General features: G+C 47.2%; 3 protein-coding genes across 3 annotated transcripts; 1 reads left to right on the top strand and 2 right to left on the bottom strand.

Annotated features, from left to right (window-relative positions):
- Positions 1-54: 54 nt before the first annotated feature.
- EV420DRAFT_1760277 (uncharacterized protein) lies at positions 55-877 on the bottom strand (the record flags this gene model as incomplete). Its single annotated transcript, XM_060480615.1, has 2 exons — positions 446-877; positions 55-395 (listed from the first exon to the last, which is right to left on the bottom strand). The coding sequence occupies exons 1-2, from the start codon at positions 714-716 to the stop codon at positions 55-57; spliced, it is 612 nt and encodes a 203-aa protein (XP_060335326.1). The 5' UTR covers positions 717-877.
- Positions 878-4,533: 3,656 nt separating this feature from the next.
- Positions 4,534-8,442, top strand: EV420DRAFT_1515344 (phospholipase D). Its single transcript, XM_060471885.1, has 19 exons — positions 4,534-4,735; positions 4,790-4,807; positions 4,862-5,049; positions 5,108-5,605; positions 5,659-5,742; positions 5,803-5,816; positions 5,866-5,927; positions 5,978-6,181; positions 6,235-6,289; positions 6,346-6,594; positions 6,647-6,702; positions 6,763-6,962; positions 7,014-7,192; positions 7,243-7,306; positions 7,357-7,392; positions 7,445-7,568; positions 7,621-7,868; positions 7,926-8,033; positions 8,087-8,442. The coding sequence occupies exons 1-19, from the start codon at positions 4,666-4,668 to the stop codon at positions 8,165-8,167; spliced, it is 2,538 nt and encodes an 845-aa protein (XP_060335325.1). The 5' UTR covers positions 4,534-4,665; the 3' UTR covers positions 8,168-8,442.
- A 250-nt stretch (positions 8,443-8,692) lies between these two features.
- EV420DRAFT_1263846 (cytochrome P450) lies at positions 8,693-10,943 on the bottom strand (the record flags this gene model as incomplete). Its single annotated transcript, XM_060467196.1, has 13 exons — positions 8,693-8,867; positions 8,920-8,967; positions 9,025-9,299; positions 9,350-9,539; positions 9,589-9,661; positions 9,720-9,940; positions 9,994-10,066; positions 10,125-10,230; positions 10,287-10,384; positions 10,441-10,576; positions 10,626-10,685; positions 10,736-10,773; positions 10,823-10,943. 13 exons carry the CDS (start codon positions 10,941-10,943, stop codon positions 8,693-8,695), a joined length of 1,614 nt encoding a protein of 537 aa, XP_060335324.1.
- Positions 10,944-12,322: the final 1,379 nt, after the last annotated feature.

Here is a 12,322-nt window from a genome sequence, read left to right as displayed (position 1 = left end):
TTGTACAGATGACGTTAGATACAATGTATACAGCTACCAGGCGTTGCGGTTTTATTACACTTTCCTCTTTCCTTTTCCACGTTTTCTGGATGGTTGTGGCGACCCGTTTGCGGGTGATCGCCCCGGCACCGATGTCCCGTACCCCTGGGTAGGGCCGCCATCCATAGCCCAAGGAGCCTTGTTGGCAATAAACAGACGGCCTGGCGGTTGTCTAGTGGCCTGTCTCTGAGAATTTGGCATCATGCTCTGCATGATTTCATCTACACCCATGTTAGACTGGGGTCGTTCCGTCCCAATTCTGGATCCGCGGAACATTATTTGTTGTTCAAGCATCTCGTTCTCCTCGACCATTCTCACTTCACGGCGCAAGCTGTCCACAATTTGCGCCGCCAATTCTGTGGTAACATGTCAGACATTTTCCGGTATCATTGGCTCGCGAACTTACCCTCCGCTTCAGAGAGCGTGGTAGGTCGCTCAATCAAGACAAGTTGATTGGCCTCTTCTTCTTCTGGCCTTGGTTGATACAATTTTAAGCGATGATCATGTTTCGTGTCGAACCCCGACTGCGAAATAACAGATTCCGAGTCTGAATACGAAGTCTTGTCGTCCCCATGGTGTGAATCGAGTGATTCATTGGGTGAAGGTGAACGCGTGAGCGGGGGAGTGTATAATAAAGGATGGCTGGTCAAAGCAGGGATAGCGAATTGGGGGGGCATGTTCGCCAATATTCAGAGAGGATTTCAGTATGAAAGGAGTCAAAGAGATTCCGAAAAGGCATAAGAGGCGCTTAAAATGGGTGGCATTGTTCGAGACAAAGGCCTGAGAACTTCGCGTGCCATCATTATAATAGGGACAAATAACGCGTCCCTTTTTGGTATCTACTCCGATCAGACATTATCGTTGCTTTCGAATCGACTATCACTCACTGAGGGGGACTGGGAGACGTCCCAGCTTTCGAATATATTATAGAATCATAGTCGCCCTGAAACTCCAACCTGTGGTACCTGTGGCGCCCACTTCCGCCGTGGCCATCTACTTTTGCTAGTCCATGACAGACGGGGACGATCAGGTGCGTTATAGCCTATCAGTGCCCTCAGTTCCTGTGATCTATGATGATCTAGAGCTCCCAACTCGTCTCAGTGTATTCCGAGGACAGCGGAATTAAATATTCTTACAGACTCGGGATTTCGATCTCAAGACGAAATTCTATAGAGAATTGAACGAATCTCATGAAACAAGCGATTTTTCTGGCGTCAATTGTTGTATGGTTTTCTTGATCATCGACGCTGAATCGATGCGCTCATCCAAAGCAGTGTGGTGGAGTCATACCGGCGTCGCGGTCCGCCGGATTCCTTGGTCCGGCCTCAACTCTCTTTTCAACGTTATCGTTTCAAATTCTACCACCAACTCATCCAAAATTTATTGGCACTACGCGCTGTTTTGCAAGGGTGGACCAGATATCCCTTCAGGGCTTTCTGATTCCCAAGTCCAAGAACGTCTCTTTTCGCTGATAAACGCGACATACTCCAGATCGGTCCCAGAATACGTTCACAGCTAAATTCTCGTACTGCCCTTGATTTGGAAAGCTCGTTATCATCTGTGAAAATCTCATGGCGTTCCCCGCCGCCGCCACCACTCCGCAAGAAACGTCGGCTGCGGAGGTAATCTCCTATGCTGCTCAATTCATCATCCATTTAGTCTTGTCCCCTTTCCATAACATTCTGCTGGCTTACTCCTGAACATGCCATACAGTCTATTATAGTCTTATCTTGTGAGAGCTTTCTTGTTGCTAATCCTGTACACTTTTTTCCATACAATTTAGGACGGACCGTGGATTTCATCGGAACTTGCGTCATCTCATGCTCAACGGCTTCTACAGCCACATCGTGCCCCAATATCCCGACTCCCAACCCTGATGGCTCGGCTATTGCCCTCAAGTCTCTGGTTGTCGTTCTCTCCTTGGGTGCTGTGGTTCTTTAATTTCAACTTCGACCACCGCGGTGCTTCGCGGCAGAACGACAGAGTACTATTTGATCTGCCATCAACGGCGCGCGGATGCTTTGGCGGATCACAGCTTTAATTGCATGTTTCTGTCTCCGAGTTGTCGTTGCCCAGCCTTTTAACGCATCTTTTGTATCATTGAGCGAGTGTAGGGGCGTGGCAGGTCCAAAAGGATTGTGCTGAGTCACTATATCTGTTCGTCCGGTCGAGGATCAAGACGTCACAGATAGGGTTTCCAGCTCGGGGCATCCGTAGAATGGGCAAAGGAAAGGCAGGGTGAGAACTTTCTTTGAGAGATGCATTCTTTCACTGATTGGAGACGCTCAGAATAGGCATTTTGGGGACCCGGGCTGCATACCCATATTTCATCCACATGACGGAAAATAAAATACACTGACCGACAAAAATAAAGAAACACATGGTTTTTTTGATCGGAGTCGCAATAGCTCCTCAACGCTGCGATATTTTTTTGGACTTCCAGTGAGTGTAATGTAGCTTGATATCTGTAGTTTAATATTATGAAAAGAATGAGGCAAAAATACCAGTCAGTGAGCAAAGTACGAGGGCTGCAAAACCACATGCCAATTTTGATGATGTAATGGCATCACATCAACGTCGGAACCAACTTGAATCTGAACCACCACCTGGGCCGATTGCACTGAAATTCCTATCATGTATTCACCTCCTCCTCGCAAACCAAATGTGCCTATTACCCCTATGAAAGCAGCCCGTATTTGCACTCTCCTCAATGAAGGCCACACCTGCACTGAAATCAGCAATGTCATTGGATGTTCACGCTCTACCGTCTGCAAAACTGGCCACAAATATGAAGGGAAGGAGAACTACTATGCTCACATCGAAGGGCGAGGCCACCCGTGCAAGATGGATGATGCAGATATTAAATTTGCCGTGCGAAAAATCCGTAGTCACAACTGCTGGACAGCGGTCGACGTTCAACGGGGGTATTTCGACCATCTTTCGGAGCGCACTGTGCAGCGCAGGCTTTCAGATGAGGGCCTGAAGGGTTACAAGAGGTGGAAGGTACCAATGCTCACGAAGGCTCATGTTAGAAAGTGAAGGGTGTGGGCAGAGGCACATGCAGAATGGGGAGCAGAAAAATGGGGTACTGTGCTCTACTCAGATGAGTCCAAATTCAACTTCTTTGGGTCAGACGGAGTGCAGTGGTGTCGTAGGGGTCCTGGTGAGGCACTAGATGTGCATAACGTGTTGCCCCGGTTGAAGCATGGAGGCGGGGGGGTGATGGTCTGGGGATGCATGATGAGTTTGGGCTTCAGACAGCTGATTTTGGTGGAAGGCACTATGAATGCTGTCCAGTACTGCCAGATACTTAATGAAGGACTTCTCGGCACCCTCCAGGACTATGAACTCTCAGTCGACGATGTCCTTTTTCAGCAGGATAATGACCCCAAGCACACAGCTCAGCTTACGAAAAAGTGGCTCGCCGACCAAAACATCTCTGTAATGGACTGGCCACCAAACAGCCCCGACCAAAGCATCATAGAGAATGCTTGGGCTACTCTCGAACATCGTCTGAACAACAGACCACGTCACCTGACAACGACTGCCACATTATTTGCCATTCTGCAGGAGGAGTGGGCTGCACTTGGAAAAGAGTATTGCAATGCGTTATATGGTAGTATCCCATCACAGGTGAGGTCCTTGATATTGGCAAAGGGCAGGCATACTAGATATTAGGTTGTTGGACTTTTCGTCAGGTCAATTATCTTGTTTTCTCATTTTACTTACACTGCTAAAAATGACACTCTCGGCTAACATATTTATATCTCATCATTTTTTTCATGTATGTACCTCATTCTTTTTCTAACAATAAACTACATCAATTAAGCTACATTTCTCTCACTGAAAGTCTGAAAAAATATTGCAGCGTTGAGGAGCTATTGTGACTCCAATCAAAAAAACCACGTGTTTCTTTATTTTTGTCGGTCAGTGTACATAGTTCTCTTTCGACCCTTCTGTGGCCCCGAATTCGAAGATAGGCTACCTAGCTATCAGAATTTCTCTGGCGTCACGTCATCTCTCGGAGGAGTTTCTCTTGCGATGGGATTCTCACTGCTCAGTCCCACGGTCTCCCGGACGGTGAGAGCTTGCTATCTACATTAACATGAGCTCCCGAGATTTCTCACAGCGGCTCAGCTGCGTTTCGGTTGCATTCATAGCCCGTGGCGGTATTATTACAATAAGAAATACGGTTACCTTTCAAAGTTCTCGAATGGTTGACTATTAAGCATTTTTTGCTGTAGTCGCTGCGAGCGCGCGCGTGTGTGGTGTCACATTCACCATACAGCAGACTTCCTGCGATGTATTCCTGACGTAGAATAGCTCCCTACCAGTGGGACGTGTAATCCGCAGTATCGGCGGCTGCGTTCTGCCTGAAAAACTCATGATTTTTTTCTAAAATTTGCGATAAGCAAGCGAGACGCTTGCAGTACTGGCTCAAGGTCGTAATCATTAATGAGATATTGTAGCATGGTAGTACACTACAGGCGTACGTCACCTTGGCAACCGGTTTGACGCAACGGAAATGATGTCATATCATAGTAACGACGCCCACCGCCCAGCCTTTATTAGATATTGATTCAAGACACTTTAACTTCGTACCACCACGACGCCAGCTCATCAAGAATGAGTTTCTTCAAAAAGATTATCGACAAAATTCCAGATGGCATAGAGCATGCCAGGCAGGAAGCCGTAGGTAAGAGAGCCTGATCTCATTCAGTGCAGCCCTGTTCATACCCTTCCCACATAGGAATCTTGCGTCCTAATCGTAAGCTATTCCTTTATCAGATCTTGTTGAGATGTCCAACATATTGAAATCCAGGCCGCCACGATGATCCCGAAGAGAAAAAGGCTGACGAGATTAGGCAGGCTATCAACGACAGCCACCGCTTTTCCAGTTTCGCAGAGGAGAGGGCAGGCAATTTTGTGAAATGGCACATTGATGGGCACGATTACATGTGGGCGCTCTCTGAGCTGCTTGAGAACGCCAAAGAGGCGATATTCATCTTGGTACGCCCACAACTTCATCGTTCTACCATCTAGGTCTCACCTTTCTAATATATTGTAGGATTGGTGGCTCACCCCAGAACTTTACCTTCGCCGTCCCCCTGCAGACTATCCTGAATATCGTCTTGATCGCTTGCTGAAGCGCAAGGCAGAGCAAGGCGTCAAGATCTATGTCATCGTATACAAGGAGGTCACGCAGACGATGGCTATGAGCTCCTGGCACACTAAGCATACCCTCGATGATCTTCACCCCAACATCACCTGCCTGCGCCACCCAGATCACATCGGTTCCAAGGATAGCGTCCAGTTCTGGTCCCACCACGAGAAGGTCGTTGTGGTTGACAATCATTTTGCGTGCATCGGCGGTCTTGATTTGTGCTTCGGACGGTGGGACACGCATAACCACCCTCTCGCAGATGTGCACCCGACGGATTTCAGTCGGACCCTGTTCCCTGGTCAGGATTACAATAATGCGCGCATCATGGATTTCAAAGACGTGAGATGGTATGCAAGTAACACGCTTTCCATCTTGGAGAGCGCGAGGATGCCTTGGCATGATGTAGGTACTCCACCTTATCATGATATACGGTGTGTTTGATGCGTTCTTCGTAGGTCCATATGTCCTTGACCGGACCCGTGGTACTGGATATCGTTCAGCACTTCGTCGAGAGGTGGAATGAAATCAAGAAGCGCAAGGCGAGTAGCTTCTTTTCTTCTTAGTAATGCTTCCATTTTGACGACCCTTCTTATCTGTAGTATCGTGAGAATCAGTACGAGATCTTTCTGTGATTATCATCTGTTCTGCTAAACTTGTTCAAGGGAGGTCGACTGGCTGTCCTTGCCCCACGACGTCGAAGCGGCTCCCAATGAAGCTGTTGCCCGTAAGGGTATTTGCAATCCGGCTGTAGTCGTCTTTGCTAACGTTTGATAGGCCACCCTCACCGTGAGCATTGGGCGGCGGTGGGACGCAAGTACCGTCAGAGATGGCATCGCCACGTGCACGGTGATGAGGAAGAAGACGAAGACGAACCAGAATACAGGAGGCCAGCCACACCGTCGTGCCGAGTCCAGGTTATACGCAGTGTCTCAGACTGGAGCCATGGTGTTTTGACAGAGCACAGTATCCAAAATGCCTGTCAGTGTCGTATTATGGGCATTATCTTGGCCAAGGTTGACATCTCTTCACAGACATCCAGTTGATCCTCGAGGCGAATCACTTCATCTACGTCGAGAATCAATTCTTGTGAGCGTTCTCTTTCCGTCCTCTATCTGCAGCTCAGCGATAACGATATTTTCTAGTATTTCTGCTACTCAAGAAGGTGGTCAGGTTGTTAATCTCATCGGGAAGGCTCTGGTCGAGCGTATCGTCAGAGCGGCGCAAGAGGGAAAGAGGTTCCGAGTAATTATCTGTATCCCAGAACTTCCAGGATTCGCGGGCAATGTCAAGGACGAGTCTTCGCTGAAGATCATTATGGCCGGCCAATACCGCACTATGAATCGCGGCGGTAGCAGCATCTATGAGGAGATAAGGAAGGCTGGATATGAACCGTGGGTTTCAATCATCTCTCTTAATAAGCGACTTCATAATTCTTGGATGCAGCTCGGATTACATTCGGTTCTTCCACTTGAGGTCATATGATAGAATCAACTCGCCCGGTGGGTTTAATCTATATTTTGCCTGCCTGGTATCCATGTTTAATGCTTGTAACCCCTTAGCTGCGTATATCGCCAAAATGGAGGAAATTTCGGGCGTCAAATTCCATGAGGCACAGGTTGCACTTGCGCGTATATGGATTGGCGACGTTTCAGAAGGGATACAAAAAGAGGTCACCATTGCGTTGCCTAAGCCTACAACAGAAGGGTTAGTCGTCACGGAGAAGTCGTCGGATAAGAAGAAAGACGATACTATTATCAAGGTGTGTGATCTTATGCATTCCATTGCTACTGTTTAAAAATCTCGCCATCAGGTTCCTATACCCGAGACAGAGGAGGAGGCCAGAGAAATCATTCGTCGATGGGAGAGCGCCTCTGAGCAAATTCGTGATGACGAACTTGTTAGCGATAGCGTGGCGCAGCACATGCTTGATGACAAAACACACTTGGCAGATGAATTGTGGGAAGGCTCGGAGGAGGAGGAATTGAACGCGTCAGTTGTGTCCGTAGATCGCCATCCCCTTTACTAATGGGCTGCTACAGATACGTCTCGGAATTGCTGTATATTCATTCCAAATTGATGATCGTCGACGATACCAGAGTCATCGTATGTATATTCCATCATGTCTATGGCATTTCTGACTTCACGTTTCACAGATGGGATCTGCTAATATCAATGACAGAAGTCAGAAGGTAAGACTTGAATGATTGCTTCGTATATGATACTCCAACATGTGCTTCAAAGGGTGACGGTGACTCGGAAATTGCACTCGTGGTGGAAGACACCGACATGATCGAATCTACGATGAACGGACAACGTGTCATGGTTTCGAGATTTGCCGCATCGCTTAGGCGTAAGCTATTCAGAGGTACATATCCTGCTGTTGCCATAGTTATGCACCACTAACCTAATAATAATAGAACATCTTGGTCTTATCGAACCTCAATGGCCCCTCCAGAGGTCTAAGGAACCCGACTCGTTCATGCATCCTGCTCCTCATCCTAACGATGAAGAATTCCACTTGAGGGAAGATGACTTGGTGGCTGATCCGATTTCAGACGCTACACTTGCTCTGTGGAATGACACCGCAAAGAAGAACAGAGAAGTGTTTACCGAGTTGTTCCGTCCTGTGCCGTCGAACTTGGTTAGGGACTGGAAGGCTTATGAGGTTTGTCTCTCTTTGGTTGTGATTGATGGTGTGGGTGACTGATAATGGAGTGACTAGAACTATGTTCCCAAGGTTAAGACGGGCCATGTTATTCCTGGCGTTACCCTAGAGAGGCTCAAGAACCGCCTGTCCGAGGTTAAGGGAGCGTTGGTTGAATGCCCTTTGGTTCGTCTGTTTCTTTTGATGTTTTGTATTAGGGCTCATCAGGTTTCGTTCAGGACTTCCTCATAGATGACAAGGAATTCGTTTCCGGTCCGGACTGGGCTGGCTTGAACCCCACGTTGCCTATCTATATTTAGGGGAGATGAAACGAATGGTAAGTGATGAAGAAATGGTTCAAGTATACCCTCTCTGTACGTAGTAGCAACATTGTCAATACTAGACATATCTGTGTGGATGTCGCTTGGATTGAGCAGACAGTGGTTTGGATTTATGTACGACACGTCTATTGGACTTGTTTACTCCTTAGGTGCACTTCTCTTTCCGGATCCTTTCAACATACCCAACCTCCATTTGAATCGTTGAAACGTTAATTAAAATACTATTTAGCAACCGAAGAAGTTCGTTGAGTGGGTGGATATTAGCATTGATCCGCGAGTGTTTTTAGGACTGTGTGAGAGATGTGGATTCAACTGATCATCACAAGCGTTTTCTCGCTGACCCTTATCGGTTCCGAACGAGTACCCGCCTTAATGAGGGGATGAATATTTCATGTTAGGGAGGGGTCGGCGTCTCTTTTACTTATAGACTGGTTGACGAAATTTATGTAACCAACGAGCATTTATTGCTGTTGAACCATGTTGTACATTTTATTCTTGAATTCGTTACTTTGATGCCATCGTAATCTTCAACTTCAGTTGCGGCCCCTTATCCACCTCCCCCTCGACCGTTGGTGTAACCACAGCACATGGCTCTCTGCGTATTCTGTGAGCATCAGCGGTGAGCTCGAACTCAAAGCTGTTCACAAGTTCAATAATAAAAGCGTGCATCTCCAACAGCCTGTAAGTAGTTCACGTTAGCCCGTATAAGGATGAATATGGACGAGACGTACGCGAATCGCCAGCCCGTGCACGATCTTTTACCACCGATGAAGGTAAATCTATATATCCGCAAAAATCAATCTGCTGCATCAACGAGGGTGACGAGATAAACACACAGGTTGGCGTAGACACCAATTGATGCGTCATTGCTGGGCTTCACGGTGCCATTTAGCCATCGTTCAGGATTATACAGATCCGCGTCCGCTCCAAAAATCTCTTTGTTGCGGTTGTAGGCCGCAATGGAACAGAATATATACGTGCCTCTGGGTATCGGTATCTCAGTGAGCACCTTTCCGTCCGCATCTATGATAGGTTGGCTTAAAGGTAGTACGTCATCTTCGCAAGCATATCTATAGGCGTGATGTAGCGTTGGATGGAACCGAAGACTCTCCTGTTTCTATGTAAGTAAAAATAACGGCGAGGAAAAAATATGATGAAGACCTTGACGACCGCGGTCAAGTAAGGCAAAGAATCGAAGTCCTCTGCCGTCAATTCGGAGATCGTTCGGTTGCAGAGGTAGGCGCGTATCTCGGCGCGAAGCTTTGTTTGGATTTTAGGGTGTCGCGCCAATTCCAATAGAGCCCATGCTAACGCGTTAGTTGTCGTTTCATGACCGGCGACAATGATGGTACTGTTACAAGAACGTTAGTGTCGTTTCCTCGTGGTAGTTGAAGACATACTTCATTTGAGCCCATAACTCGTTTTCTGGTAGCCTTTTCTTATAATCCTCTGATGCATTTGCTTTTACTGAACCTACAATTTTAGCAACAGTCTTTGCAATGTCAGACAGATATAAACTTGCCAAGCAAACTCATGATGTCCTTGTTACCTTTCCCCTCCAGCAACAAAGCCTGCTTATCATCGATGAGGCCTTTCGCCACCTTCGTTGATATACTATTCACATTCCTCGCCACGTTCAACCGGGGAACGGGGATGTTCGTCAAGGACTGACTAACAGATTCCGGAAGCCAGGAGTCCATAGCACACAACACTAGGAGCGCCAGTTTAGATGGTACGCCAAAAACATTAAGTCTAGTTAGCATCTTTCAGCGGGTTAAACCAACTGATAAAATCATATCGCGCACGCCATATGAGCATACGCCTTCGCGAGCTCAGTCTCTGAATTATCCAAAGATCCAAATTGGTAATCGAAGGCAGCTAAAAGATCAATTTCGAATCAGCTTCTAGCCACCAGTGATAATTGAATTAAGAGCACCTTCTCCAGTGGCGTCCAACAACACACGAGTAATCCAGGACGTTACTTCTATAATCGCGGATTCTGAATTGTCGGCAGCTATAATACTTCGCCAGTACGCAGTCATCTAGCACTACGGATCAATACGCGATAATACGATCCACACGGAAATATGATACAAACCCGACCGGCGTAAGAGCAAAAGATGGGAACAAATGTCCTTAACTCACGGCTGCCGAATCCTGGTAGAACAATCCTCCGTTGACGCTTGTGGTCTTCTCCTAGTGGATGCAACGATATCAACTCATATAGTCCCTGGACTGTAATCAGTGCCTACCTTCGGCGTGGAACAGGCCCGGCCCCAGGACCGTTCCCAGGATTACTCGTATCCCGGTAGGTTTGGAGTAGCGATACCCAGAATTATAAAAGATGTGCTGAAGCGCTTTGGGATCCATCAGAAGGAGGCGATTTTCCTGCTCAAATTTCAGGCAAGGCAAGGCACTCGTAGCCAAGGAAGCGTACACCTAGAGGCGCCCTGATTCTAATTACGTCGCCATAAGTTCCCTGGAGTTGGAAGTCTTTCTGGACAGAAATGGATGAAAATTCGAAGAGGGAACAGAGACGCGACTAACAGCACCAGCCTGATCCTGAACGAGAGTAGGGATATAGCCTAGGACAAAATCAGAGAGTACCTATGATCTCACAACGACCTGACCCACCGTAAAGGAAAGATGGCGACTTCGGACCGCGTAGGCGCGCGATGGTAACACGAGGATTTCGTCGGGTTAATTGGTAGAGAAGGAAAACGGCGAGGAACGAGAGGGCAACAACTGGAAACATGCTGTACGTATCTTTCATATCGAAAGAACTCGTCCTTATATCGCGCACATACCCGGCTATTGATGGGGTTCCTTGTCGAGGCATCGAATCCACGGGGCTAGTCTCCATGATTAAATGGCTTCGCAGTACGAACTCGGCCACACACAACCGTTGCTGTTAGGGGATAGCGAAGGGTGGTTATTTCAGGTTGATTGGACGCACGCATTAAGTTGCTCTCGGCCCTGCCCCAGTGAACGCTCGAATATAATAGCCGGATAGGTGATAACCCGAATGACTATTACAATCGGACATCCTAATTAGTCGCATATGTAGATCTTTGGGTCTTCATCCTATGAATGCAATCAGTCTCCATACATGATGATGAGAAACGAGACTGAGGTTTTAGAAGTTCTTCGCGCTCTGAAAACTGCCGGAGAGAATCAGAACCGGTTAGCCTAACTGTCGAATTCAACTCTGGATTAGCACCGTGTATCTGGCTTCCAAGGATTGATGGGTGGTACCTCGGGAAAAAAACGAACTTCCATCACTAACATGACTTAATGATGTCGGCCATCGAAAAATTCCTCCCACACTACAGTCAAGTTTCAGAGTGTGATCAGAGGGAAGAATCTTGTATGTTAGACTGTCAGATAAATTAAGAACTAAAATAAATCCGTTGGCATGCAGAGAATATCCAGGGGGAAAATTCAAAAACATACCAGGAACGCAGCCACTACCATAAATCGACCATAAACATCAATGTTGTGAGACCGAGTGTATACCATTCGACCCTGCACTCATTATCACGAGTAAGTGGTTAATCAGCGTCCGACGACCCGCTCGTTGGAACTGGTCACGAGTATCGAATTGTAAGCATCACAGGAAAGCGATTCAATTCATCTCCTCTCGACCCTTTAATGGGTTAGAAGATCCTGGAGCGCTATAGCCCGCGAGAAGTCGTTCGATTTACTTCTCGCGTGTATAGCAATCGAAGCAACAGAAAATATCTCCTTTTGAAGGCATCTTCGTTGGGTACGCAGATGATAAGCGGCAATAACAAGGGAACGAATGAGATGAGGCGGGCAATACAACCGTTTTCGTGCTGCACACATCTGTAAGTGCTCATCTTGGAGAATGCAGAAGAAAATAGTACGAATACGTACCGCAGAGTCGGAGATGAATGTGAGCCAAGGTGATGTGAAGCCAAGCAAGTAACGGTGCTGCGTAATCCACCGTTGTATCCGATAAGCCGGCTTGAAACGGGATCACCAAAATTTGACCGCTTACTTGAGCGATAAAAAAAACACTTGCGGTTAACATCCCTCATGGTGATAGGAACAGAACAGAATGAAAACTTCTCCTTGTTACCACAATGAGTATCAAGTTTGGGCCATGGTAGT

The sequence above is a fragment of the Desarmillaria tabescens genome (assembly GCF_030435595.1).
Source record: "Desarmillaria tabescens strain CCBAS 213 chromosome Unknown EV420scaffold_6, whole genome shotgun sequence".
NCBI lineage: Eukaryota > Fungi > Basidiomycota > Agaricomycetes > Agaricales > Physalacriaceae > Desarmillaria > Desarmillaria tabescens.
Note: the sequence above shows the minus strand (reverse complement) of the source record. Positions and strands in the feature narration are given on the sequence as shown.